Source organism: Meles meles, chromosome 15 (genome assembly GCF_922984935.1).
Source record: "Meles meles chromosome 15, mMelMel3.1 paternal haplotype, whole genome shotgun sequence".
NCBI classification, from domain to species: domain Eukaryota; kingdom Metazoa; phylum Chordata; class Mammalia; order Carnivora; family Mustelidae; genus Meles; species Meles meles.
In genome coordinates, this window is record NC_060080.1 from 36,980,618 (window position 1) to 37,004,975 (window position 24,358).

At 48.3% G+C, this 24,358-nt stretch overlaps 1 protein-coding gene across 1 annotated transcript in view; it reads left to right on the top strand.

Moving 5' to 3' along the window:
- The first annotated feature begins 8,957 nt into the window (after window positions 1-8,957).
- Window positions 8,958-24,358, top strand: part of FBLN7 (fibulin 7) — a 45,498-nt gene continuing 30,097 nt past the window's right edge. Inside the window, exon 1 of the mRNA XM_045979610.1 lies at window positions 8,958-9,177. Coding sequence (XP_045835566.1) covers window positions 9,100-9,177 — 78 coding nt within the window. The 5' untranslated portion in view covers window positions 8,958-9,099. The remainder of the gene's footprint in view (window positions 9,178-24,358) is intronic.

The following is a 24,358-nucleotide window of genomic DNA, read 5'->3' on the forward strand; positions in this document are numbered from 1 at the left end:
AGGTTCCCTGCTCAACAGGGAACCTGCTTCTCCCTCTCCCTGTGCCTACTTCTCTCTCTTGAATAAATAAATAAAATCTTTGATAAATAAATATATATATATTTTAATGCAAAATACAAGATGGGGAATTTTAAAAATTAACAGGTTTATACTAACATTCGTAAAATCTGCTTGCAAAGTCTGATGAACACACTCAATTATAGTAATATACTTGATTCAGCCTTCAAGAAAATAATTTCAACAGCGTGTTTATAACCTTTGGTTCCTGCCAGTTCTGGTGATGTTTTTAAAAATTGATTCAAACTATAGAATAAGGCTTCTGCATAAAAATGTTTATTAGGTAATTATTTAAAGTGGAGACAGAATTAGAAATAAACTAAATATCAACAATAGAATAGTAAGTGAATTAAGGTCTAGCCAGCTACTTTATGGGATACTGAAACCATTAAATTATGAAGAATTCATTATAATAACAAAATTATTTATAAGAAATAAGATACAAAGTCACTGTTTTGAACTATCCATGAAAACACAAAGTAAAGAAAGGATTGAGTGGAAACGGACCACGGTGGCATTCATGGTTAATGTTTAGATTTAGCTAAGCTGTGGTCACAACATGACCCAACATCTTGGAAGGTTAAGACAAAAAGAAGTTTATTTCCTGGTCATGCAACAGTTCTGGGGTGGGTATAGAGGTGGGCAAGACAAGCTTCCCCCCATGGCTCAGGGACCCAAAGTTTCTCTCTGGTGGGCCCTCCAGCAACTAGGGCTGGTCATCTGCATGTAGCCGACAGAAGGAGAAAGGACAGCCTGGGAAGTTTTGTGGGGTGAAAATGGAAGTGCTGCTCATCACTTCCAAGCATATTCCGTGGGCAGTCACATGGCCACACAAACTGCCAGGCATCTGGGAAATAAGAGCCATGCGCCTGCCTGCTATTCTACTCTGTGAAGGAGAGGATGGATTTGTGGGGGACAGCTGGTGGCTCCTGCTACAGATTCTTTGGGAACAGTGGATAAGGAAGACAAAAACTTCTGCCTTTCTATTTTCTAAGGTAAACATATGGAGAAATATCTAAAAAGTGATAGTTCATAGTAGGCTGTATGATTATCAGAAAATCTAGAAACGTGCTGGTCTCAGAACACAGCTTAATCCATTAAAAAATAAAAATCCATCCTGCCCCAAGTAAGTAGATGGAACATGGAGAACATTCTTGGACATTTCTCCCAGGCTTGAGAGTGACCGAGATGGGTATTCCCTGGAGGAAAAGGAGGTCTGTTGTAGTAATCGTGCTGTTAGTTTAGGGAGGGTTGGGAGTGCTCACAGAGTGGCAGGCTCTGTTAACCATCATAGTGTCTGTAGTCAGTAGGGTGGGTTTAGCCTGTGAGTTTACAGATGAGAAAACAGACTGAGCATGGCTAAATGACTTGTCCAAAGTCACCCTCCTGGCAAATGGAAAGCTGGTATAATATTGGTGTTAAGTACCCTCAAAGGGTTTCTATGAAGTCCTGGCAGGGAGGAGGTATATGGTTGCTTGTTAGAGGGTTAAGGTCATGTATCTAAAGTGCTTGGTGCTCAGGCCTTCCCAACACAGTGAAGTTATCAAAAAACGCATTGGCGATTGTCTTGGAGGCTACGGAGACCCAGCTGGCTTAAAGTCCTCCACATGAAACTCACATTCCAAGACTTATTTACATGTGTTGCAATGGCAGCTTCCCAGGGCAAGCTATTGCCCCTTAAGTGGTAGTGGATTTACTACTTACTACTTTTTTTTTTTTTTTAAGATTTTACTTATTTATTTGACAGACAGAGATCACAAGTAGGCAGAGAGAGAGGGGGGGAAGCAAGCTCCCCGCCTAGCAGAGAGCCAGATGCGGGGTTCAATCCTAGGATGCTGGGATCCTGACCTGAGCCAAAGGCAGAGGCTTTCATCCACGGAGCCACCCAGGCGCCCCTACTTACTACTTTTTACTTTTTACTACCATTGCTAAATTCCTATTAACATAAGCTGGTATGGCACTGAATTCAGATGTCAATAATTTGGGCAATATTTCTTTTAAATCACTCTGAAAAAGTAGTAAGAAACTGCGTGGAAGTTTATGTACCGGAAAACTTTTAAAAGCTCTCCAGCAGATGGTGCCAAAGTAATACCTCTGAAGACTTCTGGTCTGTAATTCTTGCCTTTAAAATTTTCTTTAATTTACTTTCCAAATTCCATTAAACAAATTTAGAGATGAAATTAAAAACAAAACCAACAAACAAAAACTTTGTGAAAGTGGACACAAAGAGCACTGCCATCCCCAGAAAAAAAATAATCAATGAATTGTATTATTATCAAATGCATTTGTGGATCTCAAGATCTGTGAATGGGACTAAACTTCCCTGCAAATAACAACTCTCGGCAAAATTTCAATGACAACTACGTGAAGACACTGGCAACAGACACAAAGCAGGGGGACATAGGAAGGGACTCAACACTTGGATGAAGGGGACTACACTGGGTGATTTCCCATTTTTTAGGGCTTTTTCACCACTAGCAGACCACAGTTCTTGCCAGACATAAAGATTAAACCTGGATATAAACCTGATCTTTTCCTTGCTGAATTGGAAGAAGGCAGCGATTCGAACTGCAGTAGCCGCGAAGAGAAAGAGAATAGAAACCTCCCAAATCACAGGCTCACCCCGGACGATGCGTGTGTGGGACAGACACCATGCAATCCATCCATAGCCAAGAAAGTAGAACTGAGATTTCTGCTAACACAGAGGACAAAGTTTGACTTGAGTCCAACCCAGTAAACTGCCTGCTTACAAAAATGATGTGGGGGTGATGTCAGAGATAACGAGGGACTAAGGACCTCTGAAGTTTGTCCCTTCATTAAAAAAAAAAAAAAAGAAAGAAAATCTCATAAAAACTTTCAGAATTAACTTTCAGAACTCTGGAATTAACCAGTCTTGCAGCAACCTAAGGAAAATTTACTCAAGAAAAAATGCCTGAATTTCAGTAAGAACACCAAGCTTTCCTTCCATCTGTCCTACTCCCCTATCCTGTTCCCCAGCATAAGAGTGGCCTTCTAAATTAAGGGCCCACATTCCCAGTACTGCAGGGGGCATTCATTCCTTGGAATTCATAACAGAAAGGCTTATCTTTATTTGACCCGGGCCAGAGCTTGCCCAGTGTTAAAAACCTCTTCCTTGGGGAAGTTTGTTAAAAAACATTCACTGTGGGCGCCTGGGTGGCTCAGTGGTTTAAGCCGCTGCCTTCGGCTCGGGTCATGATCTCGGGGTCCTGGGATCGAGTCCCGCGTCGGGCTCTCTGCTCAGCAGGGAGCCTGCTTCCCTCTCACTCTCTCTGCCTGCCTCTCTGCCTACTTGTATCTCTCTCTGTCAAATAAATAAATAAAATCTTTAAAAAAAAAAAAAAAAAACATTCACTGTGAAGTGTTCTAATGTTGTTGCTGCCCGAGGCAATAAATAACAATGGAAGCAAACAATAGACTAACCGAAAGCCTCAAAAGGTAAAACTGAAAAGAAAAGCTCCAGTGTAGTTCTGGGAATCTAAAAGGCCACATGCATATGTACGGCTTTGCACAGCATTGTATAAGCAGAAAGTGAAGGTTAAGGGAGACTTGTAAACTGGTTGTATGAGAGCTGAACGTGTGTCCTACCCTACACACAAGCACCGTGACAAAGACCAGGAGATTTGTTGGTTCCAAGACTTTAAGGAAAATCCTGTCCAGTAGTTAGCTGACCACCAGATAACTGAATAGAGACTTCAGTGGCTATGTATTAAAAGATAGAGTTGTTAACAGAATTAGTTCCGAGATGTCACTAAACAAACATCACAACAAGTAGCAACAATAAAAACCCTGGGAAGAGGGAAAAATCTGATTTCCAGAGTTGCCACATTATTTTATCCAGTTTTCACCAAAAAATTATGACACACACAAAGAAATAAGGGGCGGGGGGCACCTGGGTGACTCAGTTGTTAGGCATCTGCCTACGGCTTAGTTCACAATTCCAGGGTCCTGGGATGAAGCCCTGCATGGGGCTCCCTACTCAGCGGGAAGCCTGCTTCTCCCTCTCCCTCTGCCCCTGCTTATGTTCCCTCTCTTGCTGTGTCTCTCTCTGTCAAATAAATAAATACATAAGTAAATAAATAAAATCTTTTTAAAAATAAGAGGAAAAAGCAATTGATATAAAATGTTCTCGAGAAAGACCAGATGTTGGACTTACTAGACAAGCACTTTAAGTCAGCTATTTTAATTCATTTTTAAAAATTTGTTTGAGAGGGAGAATGAGTGAGAGAGAGGGGGTGAGTGCATGCACAAGCCAGGAAGAGGCAGTGGGAGGGAGAAGCAGACTCCCTCCCCAACCCCTGAGCAGGGAGCCCAATGTGGGGCTCAATCCCAGGACCCTAGTACCATGACCCAAGCTGAAAACAGATGCTTAACCGACTGAGCCACCCAGGTGACCCTAAGTCAGCTATTTTAAATAGTTCAATGACCTACAGGAAACCGCATCAAAACAACTAAATAAAGTATGAGAACAACAGCTCACCAAATAAATACTATCGGTAAAGAGATAACAATTGAAAAATGAGCCAAATGGGGTGCCTGGGTGGCTCAGTCAGTTAAGCATCTGCCTTTCGCTCAGGTTGTGATCCTAGGGTCTTCGGATCAGGTCCCACATCAGGCTCCCTGCTCAGCAGGAAGCCTGCTTCTCCCTCTCCCTCTGCCTCCCCCCCACTCTTGTGCTCTGTCTCGCATGTTATCTCTCTCTCGAATAATAAAATCTTGTTTAAAAATATTTTTTTAAATCTTTTTAAAAATCTTTTAAATCAGTGGGTTGATCCTCTGCCTTCATTTCAGGTCATGATCTCGGGGTCCTGGGATCGAGCCCCACATTAGGCTCTCTGCTCAGCAAGGAGCCTGCTTCCCTCTCTCTCTCTCTGCCTGCCTCTCTGCCTTCTTGTGATCTCTCTCTGTCAAATAAATGAATAAAATCTTTTTAAAAAAATAAAAATGAGCCAAATCGAAAGTAAATAGAAATATTTTTCTGTTGAGGAGTACAGTAACTGAAATGAAAAATTTACTAGAAGCCCAATAGCAGTCTGAATCAGGCAGAATAAAGAAATCAGTAAACTTGAATATAGGTCAGTTGAGATTAGTCAGTCTGGGGGATAGCAAGTAAATAAAAAAAGAAAAACGAACAGAGCCTCCGAGGTGTGTGGATCATCATCAAACACATCAATATATGCATAATGGGAAAATATGAAAGAGAGGAGAGTAGGAAAGAGGCAGAAAGAATATTTGAAGAAATAATAGCTGGAAACTCCCCACCTTGGTGAAAAAACGTTAATCTACACATCCAGGAAGATCAGCAAACTCCAAGTGATAGAAACTCATACAGATCCGTGCTGAAATACATTATAATCAAACTGGCAAAAGACGAAGACAGAATTCTAAAAGCAAAAAGGGAAAAGTGACTCATCACATACCAGGGATACTCAATAAGATTAAAAGCTCTCTTTTCATCAGAAAACATGGGGGCGAGAAGGCAAGGGGATGACATAGCCAAGGTAGTGAAAGGAGGGGGAAAAAAACCCTATCAACCAAGAATTTAATATCCAGGAGAACTATCCATCAAAAATGAAGGAAGGGGTGCCTGGGTGGCTCAGTGGATTAAAGCCTCTGCCTTCGGCTCAGGTCATGATCCCAGGGTTCTGGGATCGAGCCCCGCATCAGGTTCTCTGCTCAGCAGGGAGCCTGCTCCCTCCCTCTCTCTGCCTACTTGTGATCTCTGTCTGTCAGATAAATAAATAAAATATTAAAAAAAAAAAGAAGGAAAATAAAGATACTCCCAGAGAAGCAAAACCAGAATTCTTTGCTAACAGTCCTGCCCTACAAGAAATGCTAAAGAGAGTGCTTTAGGCTAAAATGAAATAACACTAAACGGTAACTAGAATGAAGCCATAAGTGGTACCAGTAAAGGTAATTATGTTGATAATTACAAAAGACAATGTTTTTTTTTAAAAAAAAAAGATTTTATTTATTTATTTGACAGACAGAGATCACAAGTAGGCAGAGAGAGAAGAGGAAGCAGGCTCTCCATGGAGCAGAGAGCCCGACACAAGGCTCTATCCCAGGACCCTGGGATCAGGACCCGAGCCGAAGGCAGAGACATTAACCCACTGAGCCACCCAGGCACCCCTGTATTTTTGGTTTGTAACCCCTTTCTGTTTATCATTTCAAAGAACAAACTTTTGGCTCACTTTCTTGATGTAGTGTGAAAGCATGCTGTAGTGCCCCAAGTCAGCAGGGCTGTGCCCCAAGTTGGCACTCAAAAAATTTTTTGTGTAATGAGTGAATTAGACCATCACTGCACTCTTTCTAGATCACCCCCCACGCCTGTTCCTACCCGGTTATCCTGGGTCAGGCTAACATGCTGGGCTTCGTTCCCAGAACCCTTTTTGTGGGGGGGGGGGTGCTGATGACATTTAGAATCACAGATAAGAGGTGAAGGTGGGAAAGGGAGAGAAGCAACCCCGAATGAGCCAACAGACAAAATAAGCATATGAACCCCACAGGGCAAGCAACATGGTGTGGGACACTATAGGGGACAGAGAACCCTACAGGACAGCTTTGGAATAGTTGTTTCAGGCTGGGTGCTGCTTCTGATTGGACATTAAACAGATTTCTGCAGCAAATCTTCCTTTCTCGTTTTGCACCCCAACATTACACAGGGAACACAAGTGTATCAGCAAAAACACTGATCCCAGAAGATGGTCATTGATTCTGTCAAAAAACTTTAAAAATATTTTCTTTAGATGTGTGGATACCCAACCTCCCAGCCCAGCCAATCGCTGACATTCAGGAATATTTTCTAAAACTAAACATAGAGAAAACAGAAGAAGTAATATAGAGGATGGACCTACTTCGTATAAGTCAAAGGTTGGTTTTTGGAGACCTGAATATAGCACATTGGGCTTATTTTCACAGCTTGCTTTCAGACAGCCCTGACGGGTTCTGGGCTGCCTTGACCCCTGTGGGTCAAGGGCAGTTGGAGACAGAGAGAGAAGGGGCAGTACTGCTGGGGCAGTGGGACCTCAGAAAGTTAATTCAGAGCAGACACCAAACACTAAATGGAAGATGGCCATAGGACAAGAGCAACAAACAGAAATTAGTAGATAGGGGGTAAAAAAATCCCTGTTGAAATTCAGAAATGCTTAAAAAAAAATAGAAAAAGAAAGAGGAAGGAAGGGAGGGAGGGACAGGAGAGGAGAGGGGAGGGGCAGGAGTGGAGGAGAGGAGAGGAAAAAGACAACACAGAACAAAAAAATCCGGTAACTATAACTAAATTCCTGAAATCCTGTACATGTGTATTTAAGTGAAAGGTGCTAGGGGTGGAAGGTAGCCTATGCTGGAGACAGCACCCCTCTGGGAGGGGCCTGAGTCTGGGGTTTACATACCGTGGGCAAGTCACTCAACCTTGCCCAGATTCAGCTTTATGAATCCACAGAGAGGGCAAGAGTGGAAAAAAGAACACTTCCTTCCATGTGCCAAAGTCTGGCTCCCAGTTCACAGCCAGAAGCAGGCTAAGAAGTCTTGACCTCCTGGGAGGTCACCATGTAAACAGGAGTGGGATAAAATAAATATGAAACACTGCCACACCAGCCAGAACCCAATCTTTCATTAGTGGCAGGGAGAGAGAAGGGTAAGTGTTGGGGGCTGAGGGAGCACTGGCTTTGGCATCAAGGGCAAACACATGATAGATTGAGGCAGAAAACCATAATTTCCGCAGGCTTCCTGGGATGGGACCACTGCTGCCTGGTCCCTCCACTTGGACCGGGAAAAGCAAGGTTTTGCCCAGTCTCCAGGAGCGCACACTGAGATTACACGGCCCGCTCTGCTTCCTGTGACAGGAAAGTGGAGGGAGAAGCACAGTAGGATTTCCTGGATAATGAATGCTCAGGTGGCCAACCTTCACCACACCCTTGCTTTCCAGGGGACTCCAACTTTCCTTTCTGCCTTCCAGTGGAACTCTTGGTCTGAGACGACAGTCTTCCGAGCTCCATTCCTGGAGCTCTGAGTGGGCTCTGCTAAATGAAATGCGGAAAGGAAAAATAGATTTGAGGCTTGGCCAGACTTGGTGTGCACCATGACATCTGCAGTGTTGCCTTCTGAAAACATTCTTCCAGTAGGAACTTAAATAATGTTTTCCAGGAGCTTGGGGCTGAAGCCATCTGGTTCCTTCCACAGCCCCAGGATGCAGGGGACTTCAGACCACTCGTTTCTGTCCTTCCCAGCGGGATTTCCCACCGACTTCAGCAAAGCATCCAAGGTTCTGATAACCTGGCCTTGGCCTTCGTTTTAAACGGAGTTCCTCCTTCAGGTTGGGGAGGGGAGGACTATCAATGAGGACAGGAGATTCTTGGTCCCCGTGCATGTGTGTTCTCATTCCCCACTAGCATGACTGAGAAGGACACTTGTCCACTCGATGGAGAACTTGGTCTACGCTTAGGAATCCCGTCTCCCGGCCAGGCCGGTGCTGCTCTCTGAACGCCGTGGAGGAAGGGGTCCCGGACGCGGGCTGCGAAGCAGGGCAGAGCTGGAGCGGGATCGCCACTCCGCCGCCCACTCGCGTCTCGGGCTCCCCAGCGGGGCCAGGGGACGGGCGGGGGCGGGGGCGGCCCGTCCGGAGTGGGCTGGCGGCCCGGCGCGTGTGCGGGGCACCGGCCACGCGGCCTCGGCCGCCCTGGCCCGCGAGGCCCTCCGGATGCCCGCGCTCGTCCTCGGCGTCGCGCCCGGCCTCCTCGGGGAGCCGCGCGGGTTGGGCGCGCTCCCAGGCGCATTCCTGGCCGGGCAGCCCCTCCTCCTCGGCCTCGGCCCCGGGGCTGGCGCCTCCCCGCCTCGCCGGGTCTGTCTCGTGCGGGCGGCTGCGGACGCTCGTGGCCCGCGCGCGGCGCACCTGGACCCGAGACAGCGCCCGCCGCGCTCCCGGGCTCCCGCCGCCCTCCCTGCGCCAGCCGCTGCCGGGCCGCGGCGTGGAACGGCCCGAGGCGGTGTCTCCCCTTCCCCAGCCGCGCGGTTCCCACCGGCAAGATGGTGCCTAGCTGTCCCCGCGCGCTCCTGCTGCCGCTGCTGCTGCTCCTCGCCTGCCCCGCGTCGGGGGCTTCGCAGGTCAGTGCCCTCCCGCCTCTCGCCAGTCCGGCTCGCCGGGGAGGCAACGCCAAGGACTTGCGCTCGTGGCTCGGCGCTTGGAGGCTTGGGTAGGGGGCGCGGAGCGGCTCTTGGGACCCCCCGCCTGTCACCTGAGCTGCATCGCGGGCCGGGCGCCTGGGCCGGTCCAGCGGCGCCGTCTGGGCGAAAGCCTCGGTCCGCGGGGGACAGGGCTCCGCGTGACGATCGTGGGTTGGAGGAAGGTGTCCCTGGGATGTGTGAGACGCCGGGCTTTGGTGGGGCTCCCCCCTGGAGCTCCTGGTCACCCCGTGAGGGTGGAGACTGTCCCCGCCCTCCAGCTCCCAACATTCAAATTTCTAACTGAAATCTCTTTCCCACCGCCGCGGATTTTCAGCGCGCGCGGAGTCGGCGAGCGGCGTTTGCGCTGCGCCGCAGAGGCGGGCCGGGAGGTCTCTGAAGCCGTCGAATCGCGCGCTCAGGGGGCCTTAAGAGATTTGGGACTGCATTTTCTTTCCCACCCTGACAGAGAGCTTGCCGTTTCGTTTTTCTCCCTGCCGTTTGTGTTTGTTGGAGTCTCACTGGGTTTATTTATTGGACCAGATTCACTTTTTATACTAACCAGTAAGAACCGATGGTTAAAATTGAGATAAGAATGCAGATAAAAATGCATCTTCCCATAGGTGGAAGGTGGAACTGGAATTGCTGAATTCTGAGCCAGCAACCGCCAGACTGGCTCTGGCGGCGGGAGACCCCTCCCCTGTGGTGGGCGTGGCCCGGGGGCAGAGCGCCGGTGCCTCCCAACATCACCATCCACAGCGGTACCAGTGGCGGAGGCAGAAGGAAAGCCTGCATTGACTCACTGAAAAGTCCGATGAGTGCCCGGTTCTTGGCTAAGCATCGTCCACGCCCTTAAATCTCAGAGCAGCCCTGTGAGGTGGGGAGCACTGTCATCCCCATTTTGCAAAGGAGAGAACGGAGGCCCAAGGGGATTGTGACTTACTTAAGGTCACACGGCCAAAGAGTAGAGAAAATTCAGTCCCTCTCGTTGGATTCTAAACCTTTTCCCCTTCGCCACTGACACTGATTTACCGTCTAAATCCCTGAAGCAGCCGGCACACTCGCGGGCACACTCACAGTCACCTAGAAGCCCCTGGGGTGCAGGAAGGAATTCCAGGCTGGGAGAATGCAGTTGAGACCAGAGGTGGGTGGTGTGAGTTTAGAAGTTGGGAGTAGGGGGCGCCTGGGAGACGCAGTTGGTGAAGGGTCCCACTCTTGATTTGGGTTCAGGTAGTGATCTCAGGGTCCTGATCTCAGAATGCTGAAATCATCCTTGGGTGGGGCACGGTGCTCAGCACGAAGCGCTCTCCCTCTGCCCCTTCCCACTTGCATGCATTTCTCCCTCTCTCTAACAAATAAATAAATAAATCTTTTTCAAAAATTAAAAAAAAAAAAGTGGTCAGCAGGAAGCCATTTAGCCACCAGGCAGCAGGGGCTAGTCTGAGGCCACGCAAAACCACCAACAGAGCAAGGGCTCTCCCATCCACTTTGCAGAAGACAAAACAAAACAAAACACCAGGCCCAGAGGCAAAGGTCAGAAGTGTAGGGTGGGCACATCTAGCCGGAGCCCTCAGAGTGGGAGAATGGATGGGATGTACCAGCAGATTCTGGGTCCCCAGCTCTGCCACTGGCTCTCCGGGTTACCCAGACAACAGGGGAGACCCTGGCAGCTCTCAGATGTCTATGGCTGCTGCAGAGGCAGAAAATGAGCCCTCTCAGGCTCTGGTCCCCAATCCCTGCCTAGGGGAAAGGGAAAAAAAGGGATTGTCTATAGAAATTGGTTTAAAATGTTCCTGTGAAAGTGTCCTTCTCTCAAAGTCTCAGGGGTCTCCCCGCCTAGGCCCAGATAGCCTGATAGGTAAACCATAAAGAAGGTCCCAGGAACACTTTTTACTGGGTTTCTTCTCATGTCTCCAGTCCTCGCTCTAATAAACACCCCTTTGCAGAGGCCTTCCCAACCCCATGCTAAATGGGTCTCCTCCCTGCCCTTGTGTTTCCTGTTTTGGTTCCATGAAAGGCTCTGGAATAGGACTGATCACATTTGTAATAGTTTCTTCTGGTAGAATTTGAATTTATTGTCTGTCTGCTCCACTTCAGGGCCCCAGGGCCAGGGACCATATCTGGGATTTTTACCCAGGGACCCCACACAGCTGGAGTTCAGCAGAATGAAGGGAGAATGAAGGGAGTGTGGTCATGCTGGTGCTGCTCTGAGCAGGACAGAACTGAGCGGTCTCAGGGTAAACCTGAGCTCTAGGCGGGCAAGGAAGGCAGGGTCTCAGCATCCTCCTTGCCTGAGGAGTGGTTTAGAAGACTTTCCCTTCCCCAAAACTTCTCCTTGTGAACAGATGTCACAGGGTTTCAGATTTCACCGTTAGAGGTTCATTCTTTTGGTGACCTTCTCCCATTGGCTTTTTACAGTTGAATAAAGAAAACCCCCAGTTTTTGGAATACATTGCCATGATTTGTACCATAGAACTATGTTCCGTATGTGGTAACCACCACGACAGTCAGGAGACCGCTCCGCTGCCCGGAACTGATCTGTCCTTCATCGCCATAGTTTTGTCTTCTCCACAATGTCATACAAATGGAATCAACAAACGCATAGCCTTTTGAGTCTGGCTTTTTAAAATTTAGCATAATGCAATTAAGAGTCTTCTATGTTGTTCTGGGTCTGCACAGTCATTTTACTCATAGTGTGACAGAGTCAGATTCCGTGGTGTAGGCGTACCACAATCTGAGCATTGGTTCACCCACTGAACGGAGTGGACACCTCTGGTGTCATTTCTACTTTTTGGTGATCATGAATGAAGCTGCTATAAACATTCCCATGCAGTGTGTGTGTGTGTGTGTGTGTGTGTGTGTGTGTGTGTGTGTCTGTGTGTGTCTGTGTCTGTCAATATGAATATTCATTTCTCTCGGGCAAATATCTAGAAGTGAGATTGCAGGGTCATATGGTAAATGTAAACTTCGCTTTGTAAGAAACTGCCCAACTGTCTTGCATATTAGTTGCATCATTTTACGTTCCCACCAGCAATGGATAAAAAGACTCTGTCACTCTACATGCTCACCATTTAATAATGTCAGGTTGGTTGGTTTGTTTCCAAGCCATTCTGATAGGTACGCAGTGGTATCTTATTATGGTTTTCATCTCCATTTCCCTAAGGACTACTAAAATTGAGAAGCTTTTTTGCCTAATATTGAGAATCTTTTGTGCTTATTTGCCGTGAGTGGTCTATTGGGTAAAGTGTCTGCCCCTTTAAGAAATGGATTAATTTCTTACTGTTCAGTTGTGGGTGTTCTTTATATAGTCTCATTACTAGTCTTTTTCAGGTATGTGAACCGCAAATATTTTCTCTCAGTCTGTAGCTTGTCCTAATGTCCACCCCAGAGCAAACATTTTAAATTTTGGTGAATCTAAACTGACCTTTTTTTTTTTTTTTTTATGGATCATGCCTTTGATGTCAAGTCTGAGAACTCTTTGCCCCACTCCAGGTCCTGATATTTCTCTTCTGTATTTTCTTCCAATTTTTTGTATAGTTTTGCATTCTGACATTTAGATCTGTGATCTATTTGAAATTAATGTTTGCACAAAGTGTGAGTTTTCTGTTGGGGATTGCTTTTTGCATATAGATTTCCAACTGTGCCAACATTGTTGAGAAGGTGGTTGAGTTGCCATTGAATTATCACTGCAACTTTGACAAAAATCAGTTTGTCATGCAGGTACGGGACTATTTCTGCCAGTAACCCACTATCTTGATTACTGTAATTCTATGGTAAGATTTCAAATCAGGTAGGTCTTAAGATGTTGTTATTCTTTTCCAAAATTGTTTTGTCTATTCTAGTTTCTTTGCCTTTCCATTAAAATCTTAGAATTAGCTTGTCTATTTCTTCTAGACAAGAAATTCTATTGGAATTTTTATTGGGATTACATTAATGCTATTGATCGATTAGAGGTGAATTGGCATCTTAACAATATTGGGTCTTCCTGTCTGTGGACATAATACGGTCTGTCCATTTATCTAGACCTTTGATTTCTTTCATCAACATTTAAAATTTTTTAAATAAATATGCTTTGTTAGATTTATACCTAAGTGTTTCATTTTTGGAACTCCTTTAGATGGTATTGTTTTATTAAATTTTCATTTCCAGTGGTATATTCCTTGTATATGGACAACTAATGTATTTTTCTGTGTTGACCCTGTATCCTGTGACATTGTGGAACTCACTTACTATGGAGTTTTGTTTTTATTTTTTATTTTGTAGATTCTCTCTAGGTTTTTTACATAAACGATTATGTCATCTGTGAATATGGGCAGTTTAATCTCTTCCTTGCTAATTTAGTGCCATTGGTTTATTTATTTAGCCCTATTACACTGGCTGAAACCTCCAGTACTATGTTGAATAGGGATGTGAACATCCTTGCCTAGTTCTAGAACTTAGGGAGAAAACATTCAGTTTTGAGGGGGGGTTTACATTAAGTGTAGGTATTTTGTAGATGTCATTTGGCAAGTTAAGATTTCTTTCAAAACATAATTTGGGAGAGTATTATGAATGAATGTTGAATTTTTGTCACGTGCCTTTTTTCTCCTTGAATTGATATGATCCAGTGGTTTTTCTTCAGTCTGTTAAAAAGGTGGATGAGCTTGGTTGATTTTCTGTTTTGAAACCAGCCTTGCAGTCCCAGATAATCCTAACTGGTTGTGGCTTTATTTCTCTATTTATATATATATTTCTCTGTATTCCTCTGTATTTATGGATTGCATTTGCTAATATTTTGCGAGAATTTTTGACTGTTTTCCTGAGGGACATTGGTATAGAGTAGGGGTCTGCACACTGTGGTCCTGTGGCCACATCCAGGGCCCCCCCCCCCACGTTGGTCAAATCTGGCCACGCCCATGTATTTACATATTTCTGCAGCTGCTTTTTGCCCTACAATTGCAGACTTGAGAGGTTGCAACAGAAGCCATATGGGCTTCAAAAAAGGAAATATGTACTTCTTGGACCTCTGCAGATATCGTTTGCTGACCCTGGTCCCATCTTTGCAGGGTCCTGTTCCCCGGGTAGCGCTGACTTCATAAAATGAGCGAAGTATTCCTTGTCTTCTGTTTTCTGGAAGAGATTGCGTGGGATTTGTGTCAGTTCTTGAAATGTTTGGTAGAATTTAGCAATGAAATCATGTGGGCCTGGAGACTTCTTTTCTGGAAGATTTTGAGCTATGAATTAAATTTCTTTGACAGATACAGAACTGTTTGGGCTAGCTTTCTTCTTTGGGTGAGTTTTGGTAGTTTGTGACTTTCCGAACATTGATCTGTAGCCCTCTCTTTCTTGAGACAACTGCTTCTGAATGCCCTGGAGGTTACTCCACATTCTAAACAGCCAGTCTCCTGTACTCTGTTCCATTCTTCACACCGAGCCAAATAGTCTACTAGGATTAACGCTCTTTCTTGTGCAACTATGGTTGTCCTGAAGTTTCCCCCCCTTTGCCTTCAGTCAAATGCATAAGCACAGTGGTTTCTAGCTCTTTCCTATTCCACGCTCTGTCCCGGCTGCTTTCCCTTGGAGCTGTATTCCCCAGTCCCGCTGACCCTGACTTTGGCTGCCTCTTCTGAGCTGGAGTCTATGTTTTATAGATCATACCTCTTCCTCTTTCTTGGCTTCTTCCCTTGTTTTTTTGAACGCATCCCCAGGAAAATGATGTTTTAATTTGCAGTCGTTAGGCATTCCCAGACCACTTTCCTACTGTAGCTATTACCATTTTTCCACACCGATCCTTTAAAGCAGTCAGCAGCAGCACCGCTATCCCCAGGCTGTCCATGGGGGGGTCTTGAGGCGCCAGGGAAAGTGGCGGCGGAATCCTCTCGTGGGGAGCAAGGCCACGGGCAGGAAGAAGTTAGGGGAGGACGGCTGCCCCACCCACTCTCCCCTCCTGACTGAGTCCAGGAAGGGGGGATCCGAGGCGGAGTCATTGGTCTGCGATGAATGACATGAGGGGCGAAAGGGGGAAAACCCGAGGAGCTTGTCTGTCCCCAGCAGAGCGGGGGCAGCTCACCCCGGTCAGCGGCGCTGCTGCTTCGGGTCCATCGCCGGGCCCTGCCCCGCGTCTAGGCTGAGATGGCTCGTTGGTCACTTCAGAGCTCAGAGTGAAAGGACACCACGACTGACGAGGGGTGTCTGCAGGGATGCATGGGGATGGGCTGAAGCGACAGGCACGCGTGAAGCCATCCAGATTCCCCACTTTTTGAGAGTTTGCATGGGGTCACTTCACTTTTAGGGAGGACCTCCATGAGGACCCGTTCCCGCTCTCCGAAGGAAATCCCAAGAGGATTTTCGCTTTTATGAAAAAAGACGCAAAGCAAAAACAGCGATTCGCGTTAGTTTTGCAGCGAGCGGGTAAAGCCGCGGTGAAAGTGGCGCCACCCAGCGCCTTCCCCCGGAAACTGCACTCAGCATCTCAGCCTCCTGCCGCCAAATTTGGTCTGGGAGCATCTGTGCTTTGTCTGGGGAAACTCAAATAAATTTCCATATAAATTAATGGTAGTTGCATCTTTGCTTTACGCCACTTTGGCTTACAAAAAGGTTTCCGAGGAATGCTCCACTTTCACGTACAAGGGGTGGAGGGGTGGGGGTGAACGGACCCAGATTTCACAAAACAAGTGTTTGGCGCCTCCAGAAGCCCAGGTGCCAGGATCAAAACAGACAGGGACCCTGCTTTTGGTTTTGAAAGAGCTGTCCTGGATCTGGATTCCGCAGCCCGGTGGGGCAAGTGGAGCTGGGCTCAGCTGGGCTGTTTTGCTGCTCTGCTCCAGACTTGGCCCCTCAGGGCTGGGACCCTCCTTCATCTGTGGGCAGCTGCCAGGTTAGCTGGGGCCGATTGGTCTTGGGCGGCTTGTGGGATGCATCTCGGCTCTGCCCACACAGCCTCTCTTCCTCCAGCAGGCTAGCCTGGCCTTTTCCCATGGTGTGGTGGTAGAGGGCTGAAGCTGAGCACAATGCATGAGACTTCTAGAGACCATGTTCTAAAATGAATCTGGCTTGGGTCCCCTGGGTATCTCAGTCTGTTAAGTGTCAGGTCATGATCTCAGGGTCCTGGGATCGAGCCCTACCTCCGGCTCCCTGCTCAGCAGGGTGTCTCCTTCTCCCTCTGCCCTTCCTTGTGCTCTCTTTCCCTGTCTCAAAATAAATAAATAAATAAAATCTTAAAAAAAAATGAACCTGAGATTTGGGGGTTGTCCAGGTATGGTGAAGGAATGGGTGAAACAGGGTAAAGGGGCTAACCAAGTTGGGATTGGCTAGTTTGACTAATTTTAGAGGATAGTGGTACAGGGCTGCCTCTAGTTGCCTGATGCCTGACCCTGGGGCTCTTTGGGGTGGGGGGGAGGGTGCGAGAGATGGGGAGGCTGAGGGGGTGTTAGTGCCTCACACAGGCAAGAGCCAGAGAAAGCGGGGGAATGGTTCTGGACTGGTTGGCTGTGCTGGGGATGGGTGCAGGGTGTGGGGGTTTGCTGCCTCTAGGAGTGTGCTAGCCCTGAGAGGGGCAGTCTGGGCCAAGTCGGCAAGGCCCCAGATGTCAAAACATCAGATACAGAAACTAGACAATACGGCTAATCCAGATCCAGCCTTGGAGCTGGTCTTTCGCTCCCACTAATTCTGTTAGCCAAGGCAAGTCACAAGCAAGTCACAAGGCCAGCATAGATCCAGGAGGCGAGAAAACAGATTTCCACCTTTTTTAAAAAAAGATTTCTTATTTATTTATGAGAGAGAGAGAACATGAGCAAAAGAGTGAGAGAGAGCACAAGCAGGACGGAGGGACCAAGGGAGAGGCAGGCTCCCTGATGAGCCGGGGGCCTAACATGGGGCTCCATCCCAAGACCCTGGGATTGTGACCCACTCTGAAGGCAGACGTTTAAATGACCACTGAGTCACCAAGGTGCCCAGATTTCCATCTTTATGGGGCAAGCCGCACAGTCTCCTTGCACATGATGGGGATGGCTGGAGTGGGAGTCGGGGCGGACTGTGGCTGTTTCTGCCAACTTTCCCACAGAGTGACCCAGAGATGTACTTCAGGCAAAGGCGTGCAGTCAGGGTGAGGACAGGGGACAGAGAGGTCTTCTTGGGCCTTCTCCAGCAATTTCATCCTCTCTCTGGCACCTTCAGGAATGGGCTTCGAGTCCTATCCAGGATAGTCCTGATTACAGAGAAGAATGGAGGCCCCTTCGCTCCCCAAAGGTAGTTTCTGGAACCTCACCTTGGGTAGTGGGTATTGACAGTGTGGACAGCGAGGACTGGGATGTGGCCCGCCAGGGAAGGACGGTGTGACCCTGCCACGCAGTGCTTTCTTGGGTCACCCAGAGTCTCTCAGCTGGGAACCGCTGCCCTGCCAGGCCCATTCACACTGGAGGAACAATCGTGCTAGACACCACACCGGATTCCAGGCAGACCAGACCATCTTGGTCTGCACTGCTGCTCTCCGCACCGTCTGGACACCAGCCCTCCCTCCATGACCACCAGCCCTGCCTCCCAGCCAGCTGCCCATGCTCCCGAAGTCTCCAGACTGTTGACAGAAACCTGAGTGTGCTGGTCACTCCCTTGATCTGCAGGGACAGTGGCGGGACTGCTTGACGGCTGCCAACCTTCTCAAGGCTTGTGCAGCCCAAAGGGACATCGAGGAAGCCTCCCTGGGCAGGTAGAACTTTCTACATCCTTTCAAACCCCCCACCAGAGTCTTCCATGCTTTTCAGTAACTGCCTAGGACCTAAAATTAGGCCATTACATTTTCATGAAAGAAGAAATAAGTCCCTATACTTTGACAGGATCCACATCTACCCACTCCAGTAAATAAAAGCTATACCTCAAGGAAGTAACCATTTCTTTTCCTTGTGTGCGGGAAAATGTGGGCCCCTCTGGCAGTCTGGGCACCTGAATCTCCCTTGGGAGGAAGTTAAATGGGAAGCAAGGCCCAAGCCACTCATCCCGGGGTTGGGTTTCCACGTAGGATGGAGACACGACAGTTGTGCACGTCAAAGCCTGGGGAGGGCTGGGGAAAGGGTAGCGGCAACTCTAGGCACCCCAAAGTCCTCAAGCTGGGTTTGGCCCCCCTGCGGCCTTCTGGACCGGCCAGTGACTCAGACATTTCTCTTTACCCAGAGATTAATGTACCTCTAGACCCTCAACAGAAGGGGAGGCACCCTGCAAGCCCTGGAGGAACCCTTCCCTCTGTGCACCCGGGCTGTGTCCCCCATCTCCACAGGAGGGGCTGGGGTCAGAGAGCATCAGCTGTAACTGGGCACACGGCCCAGGGAGCCGAGGGCATAGACGCTTCCCAGCTTCTCTGAAGAAAGGGAAAATACCACAGAGTTCAGGGCAGGGAAGGGTGTCTGTAGTATCAGAGAAAAAAAGAAACAAAGAAAAGCTGCTTCCAGAGAAGTAGCAGTCATTTACACTGTAGTGAGAAAACATAAAAGCAAGTGAGAATCCTCGGAATATGTTGGTATCACCTCAGGGGCTCCTGTGATTTGGGCCTTTTGTCTGATTGCATGATTTATGATTTTACCCTCCCAGAAGGAAGCTAAAACGTAAGATACTGTGCTCATTCCACAACTATGTCCTGAGGACCCATTCTGCTGCCAGGCCCAGTGTTGTTCCGGGCTGGGAAGGCTGCAGGGCCCCAGGCACTATAGCAAGTGGAAAAGACTCACAGTACCTGATCGGTGTCTTGGCTCCCACTCTTCCTGGCTGAGTGCCCTGGGGCAAGTTTCTGCCTTTAATGAATCCGTTTCCTCCTATGAATACTGAGGATAAGAGACACACACACATCTCAGAGGACTGTAGTAATGAGAAAACGCCATTCAGAGAATGTGTTCACTGTAAGTGCTCAGTATGTGGTAGAGGAGGGGAAGCTGAGGAGGACACAGGCCCTGCTGTCATGGAGCTTACCAAGCAGGGAGAGGAAAACAAGATAAAACTGAAAAGTATCCAAAGGCAGACAACTGAATTGGGGTGCTGTTTTAAAGGAAGGTCGGGAGGCTACTGAACACTGAGCAGGCAGGTGCTCTCTGAGAGGGGACTTCTCAGGGTAAGTGGAAGGACAGGACCTGACTTCTGAGGACCAGGGGCAGATTTCTGAGCAGAGCAGTGCAGATGCCCTGAGGTAGAAACGAGCTTGCTGAGGCATGTGGAGAGACTCAGAGGAGGTCCAAATACCGGAGTTCAGTGGACAGAGGGGGGTGCTCAATCTGGGCACAGCTGGCAGTGGCTGGGCTTGATCAGGTCTGTAGGCAGAGTAATAGTCCCCAAAGAGGTCTATATTCTCATCCCTGAAACCTGTAAACCTGACCATGATTTTAGCCCAGTGAGATCCATGTCAGACTTCTGACCTACAGAACTGAAAGAGAATAAATTCATGTTATTTTAAGCTGTTAAGTTTTTTATTATTATTAACATATAATGTATTATTTGCTTCAGGGTTATGGGTCTGTGATTCATCAGTCTTACACAATTCACAGCGCTCACCATAGCATATACCCTCTCCAATGTCCATCCCCCAGCCACCCGATTCCTCCCACCCCCCTCCACTCCAGCAACCCTGTTTGTTTCCTGAGATTAAGAGTCTCTTATGGTTTGTCTCCCTCTCTGGTTTCATCTTGTTTCATTTTCCCCTCCATTCCCCTATGATCCTCTGTCTTGTTTCTCAAATTCCTCATATCACTGAGATCATATGATAATTGTCTTTCTCTGATTGATTTGTTTCGCTCAGCATAATACCCTCTAGTTCCATCCATGTCGTTGCAAATGGCAAGATGTCAATTTTTGATGGCTGCATAATATTCCATTGCATATATAGATAGATAGATAGATAGATAGATAGATAGATATAAATATATCTCACATCTTCTTTATGCATTCTGCTGTTGATGGATGTCTAGGTTCTTTCCACAGTTTGGCTGTTGTGGACATTGCTGCTATGAACACTCGGGTGCACATGTCCCTTCAGATCACTACATTTGTATCTTTTTTTTTTTTAAGAGTTTATTTATTTATTTATTTGACAGACAGAGATCACAAGCAGGCAGAGAGGCAGGCTCTCCGCCAAGCAGAGAGCCCGATGTGGGACTCGACCCCAGGACCCCAAGATCACGACCAGAGCCGAAGGCAGAGGCTCAATCCACTGAGCCACCCAGGTGTCCCCACTACATTTGTATCTTTAGGGTAAATACTCAGTAGTGCGATCTCTGGGTCATAGGGTAGCTCTATTTTCAACTTTTTGAGGAACCTCCATGCTGTTTTCCAGAGTGGCTGCACTGGCTTGCATTCCCACCAACAGTGGAGGAGGGTTCCCCTTTCTCCGCATCCTCGCCAGCATCTGTCATTTCCTGACTTGTTAATTTTAGCCATTCTGACTGGTGTGAGGTGATATCTCATTGTGGTTTTGATTTGTATTTCCTTGATGTGGAGTGATGTTGGGCACTTTTTCATGTGTCTGTTGGCCATTTGGATGTCTTCTCTGCAGAAATGTCTGTTCATGTCCTCTGCCCATTTCTTGATTGGATTATTTGTTCTTTGGGTATTGAATTTGATAAGTTCTAGATTTTGGATACTAGGCCTTTATCTGATATGTCATTTGCAAATATCTTCTCCCATTCTGTCAGTTGTCTTTTGGTTTGTTGACTGTTTCCTTTGCTGTGCAATAAGCTGTCAAGTTTATGCTGACTTGTTGCAGCAGGTAGGGAAGGAATACAGTCTTGTCAGCTCCATGGTCAGGAGTTGGCCTCATTCCTTTAGGTGGGGAGCCATTGGCGGGGTTTAAGCAAGGAAGTGATGCAATCTGGCTCCGATCTCTGATCTTGGGAAGTGTGGATCATAGGGGAGGGTGAGGACACGGGGAGAGCAGGTGGGACACATGCCGTGGGCCAGTGCAGGATCATTTCAGTGTCGCCGGTGCCTACCCACCCAGAAACACCTGGAACTGTTCACTGGAGAGTGTAGAAAGATCCAGAAGCATAGCACATCTTTTATTGAGCCTTCACCCTCCATCCCGGCTAGTCTAGTTATCACTCCAAGAGTGATGACTCCCAAGACTCCGAACCTCCCGCCATGCCCAAGCTCAAAGCAGCTATTTTATCCATGCCATTAGCTTTGCCCAGGCTGCCTGCTGGAATCAGGCCCTCCCTCCGCTCTGCCCTCTCTCCTCCCCCTCTTCAGAGTCAACCACAGGAGACAGTTTTCCAGTAAAACCCAGATGCAGTTTTCATAAATCTTGGGTCGATTGGGAACATGGACACCCATGGGTGCCACACACGGAAGCAACCAACAAGCCCGTGTGAACGTTCCTGGAAGGGTCTGTGTGTGTGCCTTTCCGAATGCTTTCCGAATGGCCATCCAGAGGCAGCGTGGCTCCCAAGGCAGTCACGCCATCCACCCCTGGGGATCCCTTAGCCTCACTTTCTCTAGCTGTAAAATGCAGATAATGGCGCCCGCCTGCTGGGGCTGCAAGGAGGACTAACGGAAATAAAGAGGGTTCTGTCTCCTACAGCAGTGCCTGACATGAAGTAGGGGATGAGGTAAATACCTGTGGAATCGCGACTACAGAATGAATGAAATGTGCACTATATTAAATTTGGCACAACGTGCCCCATTTCTGAGGCTCTGAGGTCCCCACCTTGTGGCGAGAGGTGAGGGGAGGGCCTGCGTACCATGTGGGCTCCAGCAGGAGACCGTGGCTAGTTGTGCAACACGGCTGTGTGTGTGTGTGTACTTGTGGTCACGCACGGGCCTATGGGTACGTGTGTGTGTGTGTGAACTGAGTTCCCCCCTAGGCTGCGCGTCGTGTTTGCTCAAGATAATGCGGATGCTGGTAAGGTTCAACCAGGTCTGCAGGTGAAGGTTGGCGACTGGCCAAAAGTTAGCTGGGCAGCAAGCCCGTGGAAGAATAAGGTGGGTCTGGGTGGTGAGATGCACACGACTGTCCCGGGCTCACACTCAGTTCACGCCTTCACTCCTCAGTTCGTCCATTCGTTTGCTGGGTCATCTGGCGTGCACTCAGATCCTAGGCTCAGTGACACGGATTCCCAGTTATCTCTAGCTTGTTTTCCGCTCTCAAGGGGGGCCAACTGGCCAGGGAAGAGGTGGGCTGGGAGTGTGTGCAGAAGGCGGCCATCGGGGCCAGCAGGGGGCGCTGTAAGCCGAGAGGCGTCAGGAGATGGACAGAGGTGGCTCTGTGTGGACCTCTCTCTAAGGCAGACCTAGCCACCCCATCCCATCAGGGTCTGGGGAAAGCATGCTGGGGTTTGGATCCTGGACGTGTCACCGTGGCCTGTAAAGTGGGTGTAATAATTTGCCCACATCCTGACTTTGTCGTGAGCATCTAATGAGTTACTGGCATGAGGTATGGTGACAGTCCTGGCTCCGGGCTCCCTCTGTTGTCATCTCTCCCGTGGTCATTATAAAAGATCCACAAGAAGGGGGGTTGGGGTGTAAATAGAGAGTGAGGGACAGCCAGCCTAAAATTCCCAAATGCCCTGAGCACCCCAGGGGTCCAGAGTCCCAAAAGGAGGCTCCAGCTGGTGGACTGTTGTGGCTAATTTTATGGGTCCAACTTGGCTAGGGCGTGGCACCCAAATATTTGGTCAAACACCTAGAATCTAGATGTTGCCGTGAAGGTATTTTTTAAGATGTGATCAGCCTCAACCCAATAGACTTTGAGTAAAGCAGATTGCCTTCCACAAGGTGGGTGGGCCGCAGCCGAAAGACCCATCCTCCCCGAGATGGAAGGAGTTCTGCCTCCAGATGCTTTTTTTTTTTTTTAAAGATTTTATTTATTTATTTGACAGATAGAGATCACAAGTAGGCAGAGAGGCAGGCAGAGAGAGGGAGAGAGAGAGGAGGAAGCAGGCTCCCTGCCAAGCAGAGAGCCCGATGCGGGGCTCGATCCCAGGACCCTGGGATCATGACCTGAGCGAAAGGCAGAGGCTTTAACCCACTGAGCCACCCAGGCTTTTGAATGCAAGCTGCATCAGCTCTTCCCTGGGCCTCCGGCCTGCCACATGCTTTGCAGATTTTGACTTCTCAGCTCCATGATTTCATGAGACAGTTCCTTAAAATAAATCTGCCTCTCATCCTCCATCCCTCTCAATAGGATGGGCACATACATAACACGCATCCCGTTGGTTCTGTTTCTCTAGAGAACCCTGACGAATACAAGGGCCTCGGACAGGTCCTCAGGCAAAATTCTCTCACTTCCCCCAGAAGTGTCCACTTTCTCTCCTCTTCTTGGGTGCTGGGTCAAGGTCACGGGGGCAAGAGAAGCCGAAGGATTTATAATGCGCTTCTGACTTGGCTGAAAATTAAAATAACTTCTGGAGAACAAGCATGCACGGACCCGACATGACTCAGACGTGGAGGGCTTCGAGCCTTGGCCAGCAGGCACACATTTGGCAAGGGTGCTCCGTCCTTTCCTAGACCTTAAAGGCATCAAAACATCTGTGTTCCCATTAACAAAATGCTGACAGGACACATAGCTGTGGCTTAGAAGAAACCAGCTCAACGGACAGCCCCTCTGAGATCTGAGGGGTCATCTGCGGCCGCCTGGAGGGGTCTCAGAAGATACTGTCACCGAGGGGCACTTGGGAATTGTCACTGTGTCAGTACTGCCACTGTAAGGAAAACCACCAAGCCAGGTCATGTGAGAACAAAAGCCTCAAGGACCCCCACTCCCCCACCATGCACACTCTGGAGTTTCGCCCATGCCCTCAGGTGCCTTGAGAGCCAAATCTGGGTCTTCAATTTCATTTATAAATTGAACCCATATAGGCGGAAGGCCTGGGTGCAGTGGCAGGGGTCAGGCCTGCTCGGTTCCGTCATGGTGACAGAGTGAGCTGGGGCAAGCGGTGCATAACGTCTTCATCTGTGTCTATCTTGGCCCAGCAGGTAAGGTCCTGAGGTCTCCAATGGCTCTGGAGGCAACCTCTACCAGGCCACTGGGTAGTCTCAGAGAAAGGGAGTGTCGTGTGCTCTGAGGAATGTCCGTTAGATCCTCTGGAGTCAATATTATGAAAGAATGGGTTGGGGGCAAGGTGGGCAAGATTTCCCTGAGGCGGCAGGATGTGTGGAGCATAATTCTGTGACTGTG